At 45.1% G+C, this 23,438-nt stretch overlaps 2 protein-coding genes across 6 annotated transcripts in view; both read left to right on the top strand.

Annotated features, from left to right (window-relative positions):
- The window catches only part of LOC143277658 (uncharacterized), a 615,105-nt gene that overhangs the window by 555,118 nt on the left and 36,549 nt on the right, over window positions 1-23,438 (top strand). For 3 of the 5 annotated variants that reach the window (XM_076582557.1, XM_076582558.1, XM_076582559.1), the window contains exon 2: window positions 5,787-6,170. The exons of the other annotated variants lie outside the window; for them this stretch is intronic. In XM_076582557.1, the coding sequence (XP_076438672.1) occupies window positions 5,787-6,170 (384 nt within the window). The remainder of the gene's footprint in view (window positions 1-5,786; window positions 6,171-23,438) is intronic. 5 annotated transcript variants of the gene reach the window in all.
- LOC143277345 (uncharacterized) lies at window positions 16,241-19,381 on the top strand. Its single transcript, XM_076582130.1, has 3 exons — window positions 16,241-17,113; window positions 17,385-18,569; window positions 18,830-19,381. The coding sequence occupies exons 1-3, from the start codon at window positions 16,241-16,243 to the stop codon at window positions 19,379-19,381; spliced, it is 2,610 nt and encodes an 869-aa protein (XP_076438245.1).

The raw sequence follows: 23,438 nt of genomic DNA on the forward strand, positions 1-23,438 counted from the left end.
AATAAAATTGAAATATGCCAAGTCTGTTTTGTCCTGTAGAAACAGAGAGTCTAATGCTTATAGAAGAACATCCATGCCGTTTGGGGAGTTTAATTGTGCAGTGTCTATTTCTAATGCTTTTGATCTCGCCTGACCTGTTAATGACAAAGTAACTGCCAACACTTGCTTCTCTGGTTTCATTTCAGTTACTAGTTTCCAAACGTCTGTTTCCTTCTTCCAAGTTTCATACACAGTTTCAGGCCCCAGAGACAGAGGGGATTTATAACTGTTCGCCATTGTTATGGTAGATTTTTCTAAAATGCGACTTCTTTCATGTTCTAATCTGACCTTCTACCAAGAAAAATGTTGACTTCATAATGATTACATTACTATAACCAAAAATGTCCACACTGAAACTTTGATTGAACAAATAATAAAAATGCATGGGTTCTTCAGTCAGACTTCTGACTTAGCCTACGTGTTCCATCCAAACAACGAATTGTTGCGCACTTTCTGCTTCACTACGGCTTCCGGTGAAAACTGAACTGTCAGTGAAACTCCATTACTAAAACACTGGCGTCAGAAAACTTCCATAGTTCTTAACGCTCTGCTACCATGAAAATTTTGGTGGACTACTATGTCCTATGAACTGTTCACTATAAAACAAATTGCCACTTTGGCTTTGTCAACTACTGACACGAGACTGCAACACCATGTTGCTCGAACACATCATTTACAACCGCCATCATAAGTTGCTATGTCTCCAAGGTTCTCTCCCTTAGTTCACATGCAGGTATTAAGGGAAATGAGTGAGCTGACAGACTTGTTGGTAACGCAACAACAACGAGTGGCCTACATCTAGGAAAATCGGAAATCCTCAGAAAAGTCAAAGAATATCAAAAAGAACAGGTACAAGGCCATCACATCATCGATCGCCTCAAAGAGATAAAGGCAGAGAGAGGGAGCGGCCATAAGTCTAGCATGAAAGGTAGAGCACGATGCTTTGCAAATCAAACAAATATCGGCATCATTTCTAAACCAACATTGCGCAAATTTCTTCAAAACGGAACAGGGTCTCTGTGGGCTTTTCCAAATACAATAGACTGAGCAACACACTAGACGCCACGTTCTTGGCATCAGAGATCTTTTCCCATCCCTCTTGCGGCCAATCAGTGGCAGCCTCTGTGTGTGTGTGTGTATGTGTGGGTCTGTGTGTTTGTGTGCGGCGTATGTACATGCGCGAGGGTGTAAGTGTACACAAGTGTCAGGAGAGTTCTGTGCACGTGTGTATGTGTGTGTGTGGAGGGTGGGGGTCGAGGATGAGGTATGTGTGTGTATGCATGCCTACACTGTGGGAGCAATGGAATATTGGAATGTGCAGGTGTCCATATATATATCTTTGTATACATGTGTGTGGGGTTGGGGGTGGGGGATATGGGCGTATGTGTGTGTGCTTACAAGTGCAAGTAAGTGTGCCTCTGTGTGTGTGTGCCATGGAAGCTGTGATATGTAGCCTAGAAATGAGTGTGTGGATGGGGGTAGAGGGGGTGCAGGGTAATATGTGTGTGTGTGTGTGTGTGTGTGTGTGTGTTGGGGCTCATGTATGTTTATGTGCATTTGACTGTGCTTTCATATCTGTGAAACTGCATGTTTGGTGCATATCTGTTATGCATATGTGTGTGTATGTGTGAATGTGTCTGCATTTTTTACTTTTATTTGTTTATTTATCATCATTGTCTTTTTTTGTTGTCTTTTTTATATATTTATTTTCTTTATCTATTTTATTTATTATTATTATTATTTATTTATTTATTTTTAAAAATTATATTATTATTATTATTTAATTATTTATTTGTTTGTTTTTTTGGGGTTTTTTTTTTGTTTTTTGTACGCCTATAGCTGACTTCATTAAGTTTTTGTACCTTATACATATTATTATTATTAGTAGTAGTAGTTCTTTTTTTATGTTAGTGCAGTGTGGCATGAATGATTAGGTCTGAAACCAGACTGACTTGGATGAAACAGATTAAAGGAATTAAAATCAATAAAATGATTAAAAATGTGGGGTTTTTTTTAATGTGGGTTTCTAGGGGTTTTGACAAAGTAGACAAGATTGAAATTGGTCTATAATTTGAAGGTTCTGTTTGATCTCCTGACTTGTGCAGCGGGATGACTTTTGCTAGTTTAAATGCCTTTGGAAACTGATTTTTCGTTATGGTGGTGTGTCCATCGAGATCGATGATGACAATTGTTGTCATCCAGCTGGGGGATGGGGGGAGGGTGGTGGTGGGGTGGTGGGGAGGATGCTCATGAATCTATCTGTGAATGCGCAGATGGCTGAATAGTCCAATCTGCGCACGAAATGTTCGCTGACAGTTGGGGCAGACAAAGACAGGCATACCATTGTCAGGGAGCTTGTTTGCCCGTGACTTTCTGGCCTGCCTCTTCTGAACAGCTGCAGCAGTCCTGTTGGCCTCACACAACTTGGCGCCTTTGTGCACAGCAGCGCGCCATTTGTCACGGTCCACTGCAGATTCCTCCCAGGAGTCAGGGTTGATATCAAACGCTTTCAGAGAGACTTTCAGAGTATCTCTGAAGCGCTTCTTCTGACCTCCGTGTGATCTCTTCCGTTGTTGCAGCTCGCCGTAGAAGAGCCTTTTGGGCAGCCGATGGTCTGGCATGCGCGCCACGTGTCCAGCCCAGCGAAGCTGGGACTTCATCAGGATGGTGAAGATGCTGGGAATGGTGGCTTTTGCGAGCACCTCTGTGTCTGGGGTCCTGTCTTGCCACTTGATGTTCAGTAGCTTCCTGAGGCATGTTGTGTGGAAGTGGTTCAGCTTCTTGGCATGTCGTTGGTACACTGTCCAAGTTTCGCAGGCGTACAGTAGTGTGGGGAGAACTACTGCTCTGTAGACCTTTAGCTTGGTCTCAAGACTAATGCCTCTTCTGTTCCAGACATTTGCACTGAGTCTACCAAAAGTTGCGCTTGCTCTTGCAATCCTGATGTTCACTTCATCGTCGATTGTCACATTTCGTGACAGTGTGCTGCCAAGGTATGTGAACCGCTCCACCTCACTGAGTCTGACCGTTGACTGTGATGTTTGGCTCAACGTAGGGTTTCCCTGGGGCTGGCTGATGGAGAACTTCAGTTTTCCTCGTGCTGATGGTAAGGCCGAAGTTCCTGCTGGCAGTGGCAAACTTGTCGACGCTGAGTTGCATGTCAGCTTCAGATCCAGCATTGAGGGCACAATCATCAGCAAACAAAAAGTCTCTGATGATGTCTGTCATGACCTTCATTTTGGCTTGAAGCCTTCTGAGGTTAAACAGCTTGCCATCTGTTCGGTACTTTAGGCCGATTCCAACATCGCCATCTCAGAAGGCATCAGTAAGCATTGCAGAGAACATGAGGCTGAACAGAGTTGGAGCCAGGACGCAGCCTTGCTTGACACCATTTGTGACAGCAAAAGGAGCAGATGTTTCGCCATTGTCCTGGACTCGAGCCTGCATGCCTTCATGGAATTGGCTGACCAAGGAAATAAATTTCCGAGGGCATCCGTACTTGGCCATGATCTTCCACAGTCTCTCTCTACTCACGGTGTCAAAGGCCTTAGTGAGGTCGACATAGGTGGAGAACAGATCAGCATTTTGCTCCTGACATTTCTCTTGCAGCTGCCTTGCAGCAAACACCATGTCGGTGGTTCCGCGCTCTTTCCGGAACCCACATTGGCTCTCAGGCAAATGACCTTGGTCAAGGTGTGCTGTGAGGCGGTTTAGTAGGATCCTGGCAAGTATCTTGCCTGCGATGGAGAGCAAGGAAATGCCCCGATGGTTATCACAGGCTTGCCGGTTCCCCTTTCGCTTGTACAAGTGAATGATAGATGCATCTTTGAAATCCTGGGGGATCGTCTCTTCTTTCCACATGAGTGAGTACAGCTGATGGAGCTTCTCAGTCAGCACAGTGCGTCCATCCTTGTAGACCTCTGCTGGTATGGAGTCTGAGCCAGGTGCTTTGCCTCTGGATAGCAGACGGATTGCTTTCTGGGTCTCAAGAGGTGTTGGCGGATCGTCCAGTGCTTCGTTGATGGGGACTTGTGGGAGACGGTCTATGGCTTCATCATTTATGAAGGAAGGGCGATTTAGGACACTGTTGAAGTGTTCTGCTGGTATGGAGTCTGAGCCAGGTGCTTTGCCACTGGATAGCAGACGGATTGCTTTCTGGGTCTCAAGAGGTGTTGGCGGATCGTCCAGTGCTTCGTTATACATAAATTGTAAATATAAGTAAGGGTTTCAGAAATAACTGGTGCAGAAAGTTCCAAAATGTTCCTATCAATTCCATTCAAGCCTCTGGTTCCAGTTTGTTTTAAGTGTGACAATGCATTGTAAACCTCATTAACAGCCATTAAGGGAATGTTTCAGTCAGACGAAATATTTTTTTGACGTACAGAATTTCATTTAAACCTTCAAGAGTATTATTTAGAGACCTATCAGATTTTACAATTGAACTACCTATTTCACAAAAAATGTCTATGCAGTTTATCAGGAGACATAATATCACTGACTGATGTACTTTTAGTATTGGCATTACGATTAGTGATCTGGTTTATCACTTTCCAGATTGATTTACTATCAGCTTTTGAAGAAACTAGTTCTTGAAAATATTTCTTTTTAACCACAAGCTTCCGATATTTAACCATGTTCCTTTGTTTAGCATACTCTTCTTTGGTTCCTGTTTTTAATAAGGCATCTCTTAAAGAGAGAGAGAGTCCTAAAATTTACTTATCTGAATTTTGCACACTATACCTATATTTCAGTGATAGATCATGAACGGATTTCGCCATTTCAAATGATGAATGCCACCTTTTGTTATTTAATAACTTAAAAGTTAAATTAATTCTTCATATGTCTGTCCCTATCACACACAAACACACACACCCACTCACTCACTCTCATTCTTTCTCACACAGGCAAAACTGAAATTCCAGATATCAGTGGCCAGATGCCCCCTGACCTGATCAGCAGGGTTTCTTTCACTGTCAGTGTTTACCAAAGACTGGCGATGGCTACTAAACTTAGAACCGGCATGAAGCATAAATCAACTGGATTGGTACGCCTCCGTCCTTTTGACTGACATCGACAGCGAGAATTTCAAATTTGAAGTGGGCCAACACAGAATTATTTTCTGAAACTCGCTAAGATATTTTGTACTTGTTTTTATATTCAGATGTTAGGGCAACATAAAAAAAGAAAAAAAAAGTACCTATGCAAACTCACAGCTGTGTTTGTAGCCTGCCGGTATGTTTATTTCATTGGAAATCAATGTGGAGCTGTCATTCCCCGTCAGGACCTGAAAAGGAAAAGCTGAAGACACACCTCTTTTTACATAAGGGTTTTTTTTGGGGGGGTTTTGCAGGTCTTTAATTAAAGGTGATTTGCCATTGGTTGCCTTCAGTGATGCTCTGGATGTCATAATTTGTAACTAAAAAAGTTCCATAGTTTTATAATGTTTTCTTTTTCTTGTTTTTATTATTTTTTATTATATATATATATATATATATATATATATATATATATGGCAAGTGACAGGAATCAACTGAGATCTACTGAATTGCATAATTTAATTTCCGTTTATTTTCATCAACCAACCTCTCTGGAAGCTATTAATAGTATTAACCTGTCAAGAACTCTGCCAGTTTCTGTCTTGAGGAAAGTGATATATATATAGATCTGTCACATGTTTGAAAGTAAAATTGTTATGAGACTTACACTTACTGAGGTATATAATGCCATTCTAAATATCACTGTTTCAGGATTTGCTGTGAGTCAACACCTGGACTGTCCATCAGAAGACTGGGTAGTGGGGTCCTCTATCACCTTCTGGTGTTATGTGCCCAAAGCAGACTTCCCATCTAAATGTGCGTTTCACACTGATACTGCCACCATTCGTTTAACTACAGTTGGTGCCACTTCCACAAGGTGCACCTTTTCTGGTGTTTCCACCAACACATGCAGTGGGTCATCCAATGAATGTAGCTGTAAGACAGGCAATGCCACCTACTACATTCTCCAGTACACCTTCACTGCTGGAACTGATGATAGTGGATCATGGAAATGTGAGGCAAATTGTTTCGATGTCACTGGAGCCCTCCCGCAGCTGCCGTCGACCAATAACAATTGTGGTAACAGGGATGTCGGTAAGTCTGTTGTTTGGACAGCTGATCATTATATAAGGATATGTTGAAATAGGATGTATGGTCAAGAATCTGGATTAGTGTCCCCCCCCCCCCCCCCTCCTTACACTTGATGTTATACAGTGGTTGTTTTTTTTTTTAACAGATTTGTTTATTTACCACATGCACTCAACACAAAAGACCATTTTGATGTATCATATTGTATACATGTATGCTACGCTTTTATTTGATGTTATGTTTTATACGCTGGAGCTTCCAGAGGAACAGAGACTGAGAGAGGAAGAGGATTGCACACACTCACTCACACTCTCTCTTCATACCAGTAGCAGAGCCACATGGAGTGGTTTTTATGGAGTGTTTTCTATAAGTTTAGAATAAATAGAACCAAAACAGCAAACAGCAGCATTAACTCAATCTCTAACTCAACTCTGCTGCTCCCCTGGTCTCAACCTGTCAGCTAGATCTGTGGATACAGGTCATCTATCTGTACTACAATCAGACAGCTAGGTGGACCTACCTTTGAAGCAGATTTTTCTCAGAGAGGTCACTAGGGGCACCTCTCTTAAGGAATCTAGAAACCCTAGGAGAGTGCCCCTGTGGGACTTGTTCCTGGTGCTTGATTTCATTCGAAAGCAACCCTTCGAGCCTTTGGGTACCATTCCTCTTGACTTACTCACCCTTAAGACCATTTTCCTTCTGTTGCTGGCCATGGGCCGTGTAGAAGTGAGATATATGGTCTTAGTGAATGCCTCAGGACCTGGCCTTCCACAGAGATGGTTCCATCATACTCAGTTTCCTTCCGGAGTTTATAGCTAAGAACCAAGACCCTGAGGTTCCTTCCCCCTTTCTGAAGGTCAGACCCTTGTCTGATATCTTAGCCTGAAATACTATTTGGATAGGTTTTGCCACAGTCGTTCTTCACAGAGGTGTCTTCTCATCTCTCTCAATGAGAATTATTTACAAGAAAGACATGATTGCTGCAGGCACCATTTCCCGCTGAGTTTCCCAAGTCATTCTTAGAGCATGACGGTAGTGTGGGGCAGACATGACTCTTGAAACGCCGAAATGATTACATTTATGGATCTGGTCCGCTGTCTGGTGAGTGGTGACTAAAAAATAAGAAAATACAGCAGACTTTCTATGCCTTGAGTTGTTAGAATTTTATGTTTTGGATGAGTGAGATCTGTGTAGTTTTTTTTTTCCTTTTCTTTTTTTCTTTTTTTTTTAATGTCCCAGAGCATTTTCAGATTAATGCCTCATTACATGTGTAAAAACTGAAAGTGTGGTTCGATTCTAATAGAAGAGAGAGGGGAGTTATGCAGGGGGTATAGGATCACCTAATCATGCATTCACTCACTCTCTCCTCACATCAATAGCAGGGCCACATGGAGTGGTTTTTATAGAGTGTTTACTTTTACAATGTACATGGAAAATCAGCACACACACTAAGCAGTTCACCCTACACCTAAAGCAGCACCTATAAGCAGCACATAGTAAAAGTTCACCCTACACCTAAAGCAGCACACCTGGAACACAAACACACACCCAAAACCAAGGTCAGATAAAATCTCAAATATCTGGACATAACTGACATAAAAGGCCTATACCCTCTCAGCACCTTTCATCACATGTCCACCAGTATGCACTACTCTCACACAAAGATCTATGTGAGGTACAAGCTTCATCAAGCTTACCTGCCACCAGCAGTGACATACCAATTACCATACTGTGTACAAAACATATCACTGACCAATACAACCCTGTGTTCCAACTCATGTTACCCATCATTCAACTTAACTGTGTGCTACCATTACCAAACAAATCTCTTTGTCTTCACAAAGTATGCCACCGACACAAGTACATGAAAGGAAATCATTACTTCCAACATATCTGGTAAACAGCAATGTGCAACAACATAGCACTGACCCTCAATGCTCTCATAGTTTGCCAACTCACTAATCGCATTACAATGTTCCTTCCCACTTTGTCTGAACAAAGTAAACCACTGACACAAAGCACAACTCCTACACATGTTACCACAACTACCAATAGCTCAAACATGTGTTCCACAACACTTGCTGCTACCCCCATGTGCACACACACATGAAAAACCCTCAACACACACTGACAGTGTGTTAGCCCATAGATCTGTTCAGTCCACACTGAACCAACACCACCTACTATATACAAAACAAGTAAGTAATACATCAAGAATACAGAACAAGATATCTGTAACAAAATAGAAGGAGGGGGGGGGGGGGGGACTCAAAAGTTATAGGCAGTACTTCCCTTACTTGATGGGTAGCTTTCACACGTTAACCCCTTTTCTTTCCACAAGCCACAAGATCAACTTACACTGGCTGTCCACCGACATAAAACATAGTTTCCCAACACAACTAAGTTATCAACATAACATAAAACCATTACAAGTCATGTACTCACAGCCCAACAGGGATTTCCTTGTTCCTCACATCACTGATCAGTCAGTCATCCTGTGTCAGTCAGTTCTTCTGGGAGACAGCTCAGAACTGGCTGTGCTGACTGGTTTTATCCCTTCCCACAACATACTGTGTATACTAATGTAAACTATAGCACTCACTCCCCAACTAGTTGAACTGAAATAACCAATCTTTGCTTGTCCTAATGACGCTATGTGAATGACAGATTCACTGCTTGATCCCAATTCGTCCAATCCAACAGACTGATCTGATTCGCTACAATTCAACCCATTTGTCTATACACATTCTATGATGACAGGTTCACCCGTTTACGTCACAAAGAGATTGGGGAGATGGGACAATACAACTCTGGGCCTGTTAGCCGGCTTGATCAAAGTTCGAATTAGCATAACTTTTCCCTAGCTTTCGTTCCGAAGTCCCGCCATCTACCTCAGCCATGTTTGTGAACGGGGAGAAGGGGAACGACTTGAAAGACAGGCCGCCACACGGGATATACCAACATGCCGTGCTGGTCCGTTTCGAACACGGGGATGGTGGCAGACATCACGTAACTGCACGTATTCCTATAGCTGGGGCAGGTGACGCGGCGTCGCTGACCAAACAGGGCCGACTAGGGAGTAGGGGTGAAGGAGGGTGAAAGGAGGGAGGATGGCGCAGTGTCGGCGTGACCTCAAAGACTGGACTTTGGATGGCGCGGGAAGGGAGATAAGAAGAAGGGGGGGTGGGGGGAGGGGGGACGAAGGGATGGGGAGGGAAGGGGGACAGAGTGCAGGTGGTGGGGGGTGACACTGCTGGCACACTATAACACCCACCCCCGGCTTTTGAAGGCAATGTCCTCATTGCTGCTGACCACATGCTGACCACTGCCGTCATCAATTAATGCTAATGGGGAGATTAGTTCTCTAACCCAAAAATTAGCAAAAACATAAACATGTGGAAATGAAGACATTACAGGACAAAAGAAACCACCAAAAATACATTTCAAAATGATACAGCTGTACATAACACCATAACCCAGAAAAGCATACATAAAAAAATCAAACGGGGAGCTACACAACGCAAAAATCAACACCGAGTTCCAGCTGACACACATCAGCAACCACAAATCCTGGAATGAAGGAAAACAACAACATAGCATGACATACACAATTTTCCTCATTTCCAATATTCCCCTAGCAGGCTACAGCTACAATTTTAGCCCATGCTGGATGACTAGCCTTGCCTCTGTTGCTAACCCTAGCCCTACAGGTTGACCCTGACCGTTTCCCAACCCTGTCAGTCTGAGCTAGCACCCTGGCACCCACACATGTCCTATGCACCCCAGGCTTCGGATGAGACCTGGTGCCATTCTCACACAAACCGGTTACCACCGATCTGTGTGACCATCCGGGAGACTCAACTGCATCCTGGCAGTCTCCGTCACTTGTGCCTTCCCGCGTGGCACAAGTACCAGGAATTCCTGGATCAGGTGGTATGGGCAGCAGCACCCATTCACCCTGGCAAGGATCATCCTCACAGTCAGCTATTGTTCTGACTGGAGTCTTTTCATTCGGACTCGGATCCTGCCTCCTGAGACTGTTGGGCAAGTCTCTCTGGTTCTCATTATGGAAATCTCGGTACTTTTCCTTGGGGAGAACCTTACCCACCTTTGGGGAAATCCCATTTCCCACCACTGACTGACCTTTCCCTTTCCTACCTCTGTTCCTTCTCTTCCTACCCACAGCCCTGTTCTCTATCACAGCCCCATCTCTTTGACTAACAAACCCCTTAATTTCTTCCTGCATGGACCTAACACTCTCCTGCAACAACAACAGTTGATCTCCTAACTGTGCCATCTGTTCCCTGGCCTGTTGCTGTCGTTGGTCCTCCTCCAGCTCTTGCCACAGTCTCAGGGCTTCATCCCTCGCCTGGATGAAGGTGGTGTGTGGCTCCCTCGTCACTATGTGGCGCAGCTCCCTTTTCAGCAGGAGGTTCCGGAGGCCATCGATGAAGTGGTCCCTCAGCATCTCAGCGGTGAGGGCCCCAGTGCTCTTCATCTGGATGGTTCTCTCCATGCTGCGCAAAGCATGAGAGTAGTCCATGAGGGACTCCTCCGGCTGCTGTACCCTGCTGAAAAACCTGGACAGCAGTGTGGTGGTACGCCGTCCGTCGCCGAACACCCCCAGGAGAATGTTGATCACCTTCTCTGGGGTGTTGGTCTCCTCCAGGTCCCGCAGCATCAGCTCCCTGCATGCGGTTCCCTGCAGATGGCTGTACACAAAGTAGGCAGCCATCTCGTCTCCCATGGGGTACACAGCCAGGACCCGCTTCACCTCCACGATGAAGTCCTCAGCCGACATCTCACCTGGCTCACCAGTGAATACTGGCAGTGTGGGTGCTACATACCACCCCATGGGAAACTCCTGCGCCATTGTAGTTGGGGTTGTCATCTCTGGGCTGTGCTACCTGGCTGTGTGCTGCTTAAGTCCTACCTAACGCTTAACCTGCCTATTGTGTCAGTAAATCACTCTACCTGCCTATCCTGTCGGCGACGCCAAGTTGTAAAAACTGAAAGTGTGGTTCGATTATAATAGAAGAGAGAGGGGAGTTATGCAGGGGGATATAGGATCACCTAATCATGCATTCACTCACTCTCTCCTCACATCAATAGCAGGGCCACATGGAGTGGTTTTTATAGAGTGTTTACTTTTACAATGTACATGGAAAATCAGCACACATACTAAGCAGTTCACCCTACACCTAAAGCAGCACCTATAAGCAGCACATAGTAAAAGTTCACCCTACACCTAAAGCAGCACACCTGGAACACAAACACCCCCCCAAAACCAAGGTCAGATAAAATCTCAAATATCTGGACATAACTGACATAAAAGGCCTATACCCTCTCAGCACCTTTCATCACATGTCCACCAGTATGCACTACTCTCACACAAAGATCTATGTGAGGTACAAGCTTCATCAAGCTTACCTGCCACCAGCAGTGACATACCAATTACCATACTGTGTACAAAACATATCACTGACCAATACAACCCTGTGTTCCAACTCATGTTACCCATCATTCAACTTAAGTGTGTGCTACCATTACCAAACAAATCTCTTTGTCTTCACAAAGTATGCCACCGACACAAGTACATGAAAGGAAATCATTACTTCCAACATATCTGGTAAACAGCAATGTGCAACAACATAGCACTGACCCTCAATGCTCTCATAGTTTGCCAACTCACTAATCGCATTACAATGTTCCTTCCCACTTTGTCTGAACAAAGTAAACCACTGACACAAAGCACAACTCCTACACATGTTACCACAACTACCAATAGCTCAAACATGTGTTCCACAACACTTGCTGCTACCCCCATGTGCACACACACATGAAAAACCCTCAACACACACTGACAGTGTGTTAGCCCATAGATCTGTTCAGTCCACACTGAACCAACACCACCTACTATATACAAAACAAGTTAGTAATACATCAAGAATACAGAACAAGATATCTGTAACAAAATAGAAGGGGGGGTGGGGGGGGGGGGACTCAAAAGTTATAGGCAGTACTTCCCTTACTTGATGGGTAGCTTTCACACGTTAACCCCTTTTCTTTCCACAAGCCACAAGATCAACTTACACTGGCTGTCCACCGACATAAAACATAGTTTCCCAACACAACTAAGTTATCAACATAACATAAAACCATTACAAGTCATGTACTCACAGCCCAACAGGGATTTCCTTGTTCCTCACATCACTGATCAGTCAGTCATCCTGTGTCAGTCAGTTCTTCTGGGAGACAGCTCAGAACTGGCTGTGCTGACTGGTTTTATCCCTTCCCACAACATACTGTATACTAATGTAAACTATAGCACTCACTCCCCAACTAGTTGAACTGAAATAACCAATCTTTGCTTGTCCTAATGACGCTATGTGAATGACTGACAGATTCACTGCTTGATCCCAATTCGTCCAATCCAACAGACTGATCTGATTCGCTACAATTCAACCCATTTGTCTATACACATTCTATGATGACAGGTTCACCCGTTTACGTCACAAAGAGATTGGGGAGACGGGACAATACAACTCTGGGCCTGTTAGCCGGCTTGATCAAAGTTCGAATTAGCATAACTTTTCCCTAGCTTTCGTTCCGAAGTCCCGCCATCTACCTCAGCCATGTTTGTGAACGGGGAGAAGGGGAACGACTTGAAAGACAGGCCGCCACACGGGATATACCAACATGCCGTGCTGGTCCGTTTCGAACACGGGGATGGTGGCAGACATCACGTAACTGCACGTATTCCTATAGCTGGGGCGGGTGACGCGGCGTCGCTGACCAAACAGGGCCGACTAGGGAGTAGGGGTGAAGGAGGGTGAAAGGAGGGAGGATGGCGCAGTGTCGGCGTGACCTCAAAGACTGGACTTTGGATGGCGCGGGAAGGGAGATAAGAAGAAGGGGGGGGGGGGGGAGGGACGAAGGGATGGGGAAGGAAGGGGGACAGAGTGCAGGTGGTGGCACACTATAACACATGGCATAATTTTGCAACTCCTGGCACATTCATGCATTCAGTATAACTCCTGCTCAGTTACTATTTTAATAAAACTATTAAAAAAAACCACATAAATTTAAGAAAAAAAAGAGAAAAGAACTGTCTATAGACCTTCTTCGTTAGAAACTGGAAGTCAGTGAAAAGTTCAGCCCCTTCACCTTGGGACGTCCGGATAAGGCAACATGGCGACTCTGTCCGCTGAAACTGAAAGTGCGTTTGAATCCATGAAAGTTAAAGAACCGAAAGAGTATTTAAAAAAAAAGAATGGACAACTGATAAGTAGCGCGAAAGTTGAACCTGTTCGTCGTGCAAAGATTTTCAATTGTCGCGGAACCAGAAACAAGAAGGTGAAGTCAAGTCAGTTTCTGCTGTCACAGTGACATAAACCTCAGATTTTTAACAACTGAACTGAAGAAAAAAGTATCGCTCCTGTGTGTGACCCATTCATTCAGAATCTATTTACATTCTAGCATTTCATATTGTTGTTACATAGTATGAGTGTGTGTGTGTGTGTGTGTGTCATGGACAAGGAGGGTTGTGCGTGCGTGTGTGTGAACGCTGCCACTTTTGGTAGACCCTCTCCTTGTAGCTCTCCCGCGTGCTCCATGTAGCTAAGGAAGTCTATGGAATGCACGTGTTGCACTGGAAAGCATGACGTGCAGATTTCCGATTTGTGAGTTATGGAAAGTTTTCTCCTTTTGGAAAACCAGCACCATTAGTCAGTGGAGCAAGACACTTGGCCAGGTCTACAAGTGTAGGGTCCTATGGAGAGACGCTCAGCCGGTATTTTGGCCGGAGCTCAGAAACCGTTGAGGTATTCATTCATTTATCTTAGTCGTTGCATTGGTAAAATGATCTTGCAATTTGTAGTATTTGTTGTACAGCCGTCCGAAAATATACGTACCTGTATTATTAGTTGCTTTTGCTCTTCAGGTGTTACCTGAAATTTTACTGTCTGACGTTACATGTGCTTAATCTCATTTTCGTCGTAGAGTTATTTCCTTTTTTTTTTTTTTCTGCCCCATAATCTGCGCCGTTTCAGTGGCATTACTCCCACGCCGCTCATTTAGATTCCCCCATACACGGCCACACCCGGGTTCGTCCGTCGCAGTTCCAGCGTCGGCAGTCCACAGGGAACCATCGATGTTAGGTCGCCTGGAGGCCACACACCAGAGGAGACCCTGCACTGCTGCTGAGTCACTTCGGTGGTGTTCAGTGGTGCCTGTTCTGTTTTAACGTACTTAGGACACCACCTACTAAGCCCCCTACTAACGACAATAATGGCTTAGTCGCGGAGCCAGACTGAGTGAGCGTCTCTCCCAGAGTGGAGACCGCCACCACGTCCCTCAAACAAGTCCCCCCATGAATCTGCCGACACTGACGACATTGACAGGACTCACCCCAAGCACGGAAGTGGAGGGGTATCGAAACTGAGGTCACCATGAGAGCAGGGCATGAAAAGCCACAGACTCTGAGACTATTTTGTTTATATTGATGACGATGAAGAAGGAGGCTGACGATGATGATGACGATGTTGCTATGGAGGTCCATTTTGGTTTGGGACTACGTGACAAGGCTGTACTCTACGCTTCCTGTCATAATGACATCCCGGCGTTAACCAGGCCCGAGAGATAGACACTTGCAGTGTTGGTCAGGTAATTAGAGTAACACACCCAAAGACGCATCCTTGAAGTGGATGACACTCGACTGTGTGGTCCCAGTCTCCCCAATTAAGCCCACAGCACACTCAACTCAGGGTAGGAGCCGGCCACGGGCCGAAAAACCCACCTCCGCTGGGATTCGAACCTGCGTCCTCCCAGCCGTCAGTCCGCGACGCTAACCACTTCGCCACGGCAGCTGGTTAGAGTTATTTCCTAGTCTGGAACGTTACCAGTTTGCTTGAAACTGACACGTGGTTTTTTGCTCGAGTGTTTGATTATTCTCTAATTCGGTATTACTTTCACTATAAATTTAGTTTCAGTTTACCTCACGTATTCTGTTTAATGTGCTAGGATTACTCAATCTGTTTCTCCCAGTTCTGAATGTGGAAACAGTGTAGTAAGGTCTAGCCTACATTTGTTTATGAGATTATTTTCCGTGGATTTGTAAACTACTTCGGGAATGAATATTTCGTAGAAAGACTGGAAGACCGTTCAATTTGTTCAGATTGCTTTGCCAGCAAACCATGAGATTTAAGAGGAGTGAATGAGTCACTGTCCATAATGTAACGTAGTGCTATTGTGATCCCCCTTCCGCCCCGAGATGGTGGGCGGCGGCGGAATCCTACCAAAATCGTGGATAATTCACTAGAAATTAGCCGCAGATTCTAGGTTTTTGTCTAAGGAACTCCTTTTTCCCTGTGTGGAGACTCAACTTCATCCCCGCTGTTTGAGTGGCCGTCTTCTGCCTGGGGAGCTCGAGCGTCGCTGGTGGACGTGTTTCCCCAAGCCAACACCAGAGTCCACCTTCCAAGACAACGAACTACGAACTGTGTGGTGCCAGTTTCTACCCCCCCCCCCCCTCCCCCCCTAACCTGAGTATTACTGGAAAAAAGACAAACTGTCACAGAAGAGGGTGACGAAGGGAAAATTGTGGGTGTTCCTCATGTGGAAGAGGAAAACGGACTTTTCTTTGTGGTGTCTAATTGTTAAGCATTGTATCATGTCTGATTTGTTAAAAGTATTTGGAGAAAATGTTTTGTATCTGTTTATTCAAGGCTTTTGTTTGGATAAAGGTGAGAGAGCATGAGAGAGTTGGCCATAACTTTAGTTTGAAAAGTTGCACGCGACAATTGGCGAGCCTGCCAGGATCCTTTCTTGGATAGTAGTATCTGAATTCATTTTTGTCACTGGCCACTCTCCTCGTTCACTGCTCACCCCCATCTTCCAATCTTAATTACATTATCGTAATGAATTGACAGGCAGTTGTAGGTGTTTGGAGTGGACTTGGGTCGGTAGGTTACCAGTTTACATTAATAAAAATTGTGTACATTACTTCATTCTTTAGTGTATGATACTGGTCATTCATTGATTGCATGGAACTTCGTTCTGGCCGCAAGCTTAGCGTCATGGCAGAAAGTAGGCAGGATCGCATTTCACGGTGGCGCAGTTTCGCTGCTGAGTTAGAGGTTCCAAGGGAGCAAGTTGCTGAGTTTGTTGCTAGTCAAATGCTTAAGGAGGATGGGGCTGCAGAGAAAAGGGAGTTAGAAGAAAGGGCTCATCAAAGGCAGCTGGAATGGGAGGAGGAGCAACACCAACAACAGCGTGAAGAGCATTCCCTCCGTCTTGAGGTTCTGCAGAGGGAGAAGAAAGGGAAGAATTATGGCAACAGTATAGTGATGGATCAGGTAGAGGGAGAGTCTGACACTGACGACGACCGTGGATTTCGCCCCAACCTTCCAAAGTTTGATGACAGTAAGCGTGACATTTCGTCTTGGTTAAAGAGGTTTGATCGTGTCGCTACTCTGTACAGATGGAAGAAGAGCACCTGGGCGATTCGAGTTTCTACTCGTCTCACTGGTAAGGCCGAGGATGTCTACAACAACCTGAGCGACGCTGACGCGGGTGACTACAATAAGCTGAAGGAGCAACTTTTAGCTCGTTACCAATTGAATGCAGAGACGTATCGTCGTCGTTTCAGGAACTGTAAAAGAAAAGACAATGAAATTTTTGTGCAGTTTAGTGCCAGGTTGCAGGACAACTTAAAGCAGTGGCATGAGCAATCTAAGATTCCTGATCTGAAACAATTGATTCTCCTTGAGCAGTTCTTACAATCTTTGCAAGCTGACATGGCCGCCTACGTGATGGAGAAGCAGCCACAGTCTCTGGAAGAAGCTGTCACATCAGCTGAAGTTTACTTCATGGCTCATAGGGGTGGGAGGAAGTTTCTTCAGCCGGTAGGTCTTAGTGGTAACGCTTCAGCAGGGCAGGATAAGTCCAAGGTGGGTGGAACTAAGAGGGAGTTTGGGAATTCCTCTGTTGACTTGTTTCATCTGTCAGTCACCTAAGCACTTGGCTAGAGACTGTCCCAGGAAAGGGAAATTGGCGGGCGCAGTACAGCGTCAAAGGACAGAGGTCAGGCAATCAGTTCAGGTGCCTACTCTCTGCACGCCATGTAGAGAGCAGGAATACGATCCACACTGTCTGGTCGTGGTAGAAGGCAAGGCAGTACCAGGACTGCGTGATACAGGGTCTCATGTCTGTGTCGTGAAGAAGTCCCTCATATCTGATTGTCGTCTTACCGGCAGGCAACTTGAGGTTTCAATGGCCGAGAAAGACATCAAGCGGCACTATCCTATCGCTGTGGTTAGGATAGAGAGTCCGTTTTTCACAGGTCAGGTTGAAGCTGTAGTTATGGAGACTCCAGTGGTTGATTTCATAGTTGGGAATCATGCTCGGTTGGAAGATCGAAAAGTTCTGCCAGTGTATGGTACACTCAAGGAAATCTCTGTAGTCACTCGTGCTCAGGCAGCAGAGAAGAGGCAACCTTCTACTTTGCGGATGGCATCTCCAGGTCTTGAGACCGTGACGCCAGAGCAGTTGAAGGAACTACAGAAAGGTGATCCTGGATTGAAGTCTTTGCGGGAGGCAGCCGATCGTAGAGACGTTAGGGTTTCTGGTCGTACAGGCGAGGTGTCCTTCAGGTGGAGGAAGGGTATTCTGTATCGTGAGTACCATCAGGTGAAGACTGAGTACAGTCAAGTTGTGGTCCCCGCACAGCTTAGACAGGGAGTAATGAAACTGGCTCATGAACCACCTATGGGGGGTCATCAAGGAGGAAAGAAAACTCTGGACAGGATTTGGAAACAGTTTTTCTGGCCTGGTATGTGTGCGGACGTTCGCCGATTTGTTTCGTCCTGTGACCAATGCCAAAAAGTCTCTCCAAAACCTCAGAGAGTACCTCTAGGGAAGATGCCTCTGATCGACACTCCTTTCGAGCGGGTAGCAGTTGACCTTGTTGGGCCGATTACTCCTGCGTCAGGGTCAGGGAACCGCTATATCTTGGTGGTTGTGGATTACGCCACCCGGTACCCTGAGGCCGTTCTTCTTAAGACCGTTGAAGCTACCACGGTTGCTGAAGCACTGTGGGAGGTCTGGACTCGAGTTGGTGTGCCATCTGAGATTTTAACTGATCGTGGAACCCAGTTCATGAGCGATGTAATGAAGCAGATGGAGAGATTGTTGTCCATCCATGGGTTGGCAACAACTCCTTACCATGCTCAAAGAAATGGGCTGGTAGAGCGGTACAACGGCGTTCTGAAGACTGCGTTGCGGAAGCTTACTCAGGAGAAACCAAAGCAGTGGGATCGGTATATCCCGGCACTGCTCTTTGCTTACCGGGAAGCAACTCAGGAGAGTTTGGGGTTCTCACGATTTGAGCTCCTGTACGGAAGAACAGTACGAGGGCCTTTGTCTTGCGCCAGCTGTGGACAGATGAGCATACTTCTGAAGAAGTTCGCACTATTGCAGAGTAGGTAGTAGGCTTGAGGAACCATATTGAGGAAACCTGTGAGTTAGCACGCAGGAATTTGGCTGCAGCTTCTCAGAGACATGCTGAGGGTTTTAAGAGGAAGTCTCAGAATCATGCGTTCTCCCCTGGTGACAAGGTACTGCTGCTTTTGCCCCAGAGACATAACAAATTACAACTGTGCTGGCAGGGTCCCTTCGAGGTGTTGTCGAGGAAGGGAGAAGCTGACTATAAGATTCGGATGGGAGGACAGGACAAATTGTACCATGCGAATCTGCTGAAGAGGTATGTGGAAAGACAGGCGGACTCTGCTTCTCGTGAAGTTCCGATGGTGGCTGTTGCTGTCATAGAGGAGACTGAACCAAGTTCTGTCGCTGACAGGGAGTTGCCTATGCCCAGTCTGGTGGCTGAGGAAACAATAGCTGACTTGAACTCTGGACCAGGTCTGAATGACAAACAGAAAGAGGAAGTTTTGACAATTGCTCGTCGGCATGAGAAGGTCATCACGGATGTACCGTTGCAGACGAATTTGGCAGAGTTTGACATGACCGTAGAGACAGCAAAGCCGGTGCGAATAAAACAGTACCCTTTGCCCCATGCCAAAGTGGAGATCGTCAAGCAAGAGGTAGAGACCATGAAGGCGCTTGGGGTGATAGAACCTGCTGCATCTCCCTATAATGCGCCGGTAGTTCTCGTACGCAAGACGGAAAGATCCGGTTCTGCGTTGACTTTCGACGTTTGAATAACGTCACCGTCTTTGATGCGGAACCTCTACCTGACGTAGAGTATCTTTTCTCTTCTCTGGGTAAAGCCCGGTACTTCAGCAAGTGGAACCTCAGCAAAGGTTACTGGCAAATTCCGGTCAGAGAAGACATCCGGCCTATGACCGCTTTCACTACCCCCAGTGGACAGTTCCAGTTCACTGTGATGCCCTTCGGCTTGAAGAATGCAGCAGCAGTTTTCTCAAGGATGATGAGAGCTTTGCTGGATCCCATAGGCATGAAAGGTGTACATAACTTCATGGACGATATCATGATCGCGTCCGAAACATGGGAAGAACATCTCTCCGTTATAGAGGCAGTTTTCCAGCGATTGGAGGAAGCAAATTTGTCAGTCCGTCCAAAGAAGTGCTTCATTGGGTTCGAGGAACTGAGTTTTCTGGGACATGTTGTACGGCACGGTCAAATCCTGCCGGAAATGGACAAGGTGGAGAAAGTCATGAAAGCACCAGTTCCTGAGACTAAGACGCAAGTGCGAGCCTTCTTGGGCCTGGTAGGCTACTACCATAAGTTTATCCCTAATTTCTCTGCCATGGCACTTCCCCTGACGGACCTCACCAGGAAAGGTGCTCCCAACAACGTTGTTTGGACTCTAGAGTGCGATCGGGCCTTCAAAACTTTGAAGGGTTGTCTGGTTTCTAGGCCAGTGTTGCAACTGCCAGATCTGTCCTGCCAGTTCGTCTTACGAACTGACGCCTCAGACCGTGGTCTGGGGGCAGTGCTCCTACAGGAGAAGGAAGGTATACTGCACCCTGTCGCGTTTGCCAGCAGGAAATTGTCTGGAACTGAAAGTCACTACTCTACGATTGAGAAGGAGTGCTTAGCAGTAGTGTGGGCTACAGACAAATTCCGGCAGTTTTTGTATGGTCAGCAGTTTGTGATCGAGACTGATCATCAACCTCTGTGGTACTTGCAGACAGCAAAAGTTGCGAACCAAAGGCTGCTGAGGTGGAGTTTGCTCTTACAGTCTTACTCCTTCACAGTTAGAGTGATCCCTGGCAGACTGAATGTTGGTGCCGACTATTTGAGTCGGGCATCTGTGGAATAATTGTTTCCCCTTTGTAGCCGTGCAGACGGATGTCTGTGCTCAATCAGGGGGGTGTTGTCACGGACAAGGAGGGTTGTGCGTGCGTGTGTGTGAACGCTGCCACTTTTGGTAGACCCTATCCTTGTAGCTCTCCCGCGTGCTCCATGTAGCTAAGGAAGTCTATGGAATGCACGTGTTGCACTGGAAAGCATGACGTGCAGATTTCCGATTTGTGAGTTATGGAAAGTTTTCTCCTTTTGGAAAACCAGCACCATTAGTCAGTGGAGCAAGACACTTGGCCAGGTCTACAAGTGTAGGGTCATATGGAGAGACGCTCAGCCGGTATTTTGGCCGGAGCTCAGAAACCATTGAGGTATTCATTCATTTATCTTAGTCGTTGCATTGGTAAAATGATCTTGCAATTTGTAGTATTTGTTGTACAACCGTCCGAAAATATACGTACCTGTATTATTAGTCGCTTTTGCTCTTCATATGTTACCTGAAATTTTACTGTCTGACGTTACATGTGCTTAATCTCATTTTCGTCGTAGAGTTATTTCCTAGTCTGGAACGTTACTAGTTTGCTTGAAACTGACACGTGGTTTTTTGCTCGAGTGTTTGATTATTCTCTAATTCGGTATTACTTTCACTATAAATTTAGTTTCAGTTTACCTCACGTATTCTGTTTAATGTGCTAGGATTACTCAGTCTATTTCTCCCAGTTCTGAATGTGGAAACAGTGTAGTAAGGTCTAGCCTACATTTGTTTGTGAGATTATTTTCCGTGGATTTGTAAACTACTTCGGGAATGAATATTTCGTAGAAAGACTGGAAGACCGTTCAATTTGTTCAGATTGCTTTGCCAGCAAACCATGAGATTTAAGAGGAGTGAATGAGTCACTGTCCATAATGTAACGTAGTGCTATTGTGATCCCCCTTCCGCCCCGAGATGGTGGGCGGCGGCGGAATCCTACCAAAATCGTGGATAATTCACTAGAACTTAGCCGCAGATTCTAGGTTTTTGTCTAAGGAACTCCATTCTCCCTGTGTGGAGACTCAACTTCATCCCTACTGTTTGAGTGGCCGTCTTCCGCCTGGGGAGCTCGAGCGTCGCTGGTGGACGTGTTTCCCCAAGCCAACACCAGAGTCCACCTTCCAAGACAACGAACTACGAACTGTATGGTGCCAGTTTGTATCCCCCCCCACCCCCAACCCCCACTCCCACCCCACACTGACTGACTGAAACCATTTATTGTCAGATTAACTGTTTGTTGTACTGACATTTTCGCAACCATTTGAATAAAATATTAACTGAGCAACACAAGGAAATTCTGATTTGAGGAAGGTATGATTTAAAAAAACACACAAAAAAACAAAAAAGAAAACAAAAACAAACAAACATATTTAACAAATCAAGGTACCAAATTCCATTTATGTCATTATCTCCAAAAAATATTCTAACTCACCCACATACTCACATACGTTTCTCCCCCACCCTCTCTTTACATATATCCATGCATGCACACAAATGCCCATTATAATTCCCCTACCTCATTCCCCTGCCCACTCACTCACACACACACACACACACACACACACACACACACACACACACACACACACACACATATACACACACTCACACTGTCTCTCACTCTTTCTCATCAAATTAAGGTTTCGTAATGTAATCGAGACGACATATTACATGTTAGGGTCGAACAGTTCCACTAATTAGAATAATGGGAACTTTGCTCTACAAGTAAATCTGACGCTATCACCCAAAACGAAACACTACTTTGGATTAAATAAAACAGAGGGGAACCTCTGCAACAGAAAGGGGATGAAACAAATTAGAAAAACCGACCAATTGGATGGCTTTTAATTAGGTCAACTGCGGTTTTTGTCAGAGACCAACCATTTTCTTTGCTAGGGTGAAAAACGCTGGACATGACTAATGGAAGATTAAAGGATGTAATCATATCATGAAGGGGTTTGAAATGTGAATGTGTATCTGGACATTCGAGCAAAAAATGTGGGATGTCAAGGGTCTTACCACAAATACATAGTGGTGACGGTTTCAAAAATCTGCATAACCATGCATTAGTTCTTAGCCTGTGTGTCAAGTTTCTTGTGGAAATTGATCCTGGGGGGTTAGTGCCTTTTCTTGCTGGAAGAGAGAGATCCCACCAGAGCTTCTTTTTTGAGTTTTCTAAGAACTGTTTCTGTCTGAAATTCCAGATATATGTTGAGAGAATAGTACAGGCTTCAGAAACAGAAATAGGAATATTGTGATTGATTGAATCTGAATTGTTCGATGCCGCTTCCTTGGCACAAAAATCGGCCATTTCGTTGCCACGAAGATTAGAATGTCCAGGAACCCACAAGAGTGAAATGTCGGAGCCTCGCATAATTAACTGGTGGATTAAATACAAAATTTCGTACATAATATCTGCTCGTTCAGATGAAGATTGATTATTTAAAGCCATCAATGCTGATTTTGAATCAGATAGTATAAGGATTTTTGCAGGCACAAGAGGCATATCACTAAAAAAAGGTGAAAGCCATCAGAATTGCAAACAATTCAGCAGTAAAAATTGAACAACCTTTAGTTAAGTGGAATCTCTTTTTAATGTTAAGCTCGGGGATTACAAAAGCAGCTCCAACTTCAGAGTTACTACTAATTGATCCATCTGTGAAAACACGGAGGTAATATTTGAAACGTGTATTAACTAGTTCTTTGGCCCGAGAGGCAATAATGAGTGGACTGTCACTCTTTTTTAATTGTCCATATGTAAAAATAATATTCGCTTGCTCAGTCAGCCAAGGCGGATGAAAACAATGCGGAATTTTCGCAATCTGGGAAAGAGGCAGACTGCAACTCTCAAAGACTGACTTAGTAAAATCGAACAAGGACGTGTATACAGCTTTGTTACGAATTTCTCTACAGATGTACGTTTCTTCATCAATTTCAGAGACAACCGAATTTGGAACAGC

This window comes from Babylonia areolata, chromosome 34 (genome assembly GCF_041734735.1).
Source record: "Babylonia areolata isolate BAREFJ2019XMU chromosome 34, ASM4173473v1, whole genome shotgun sequence".
In the NCBI taxonomy this organism is placed as follows: Eukaryota; Metazoa; Mollusca; class Gastropoda; order Neogastropoda; family Buccinidae; genus Babylonia; species Babylonia areolata.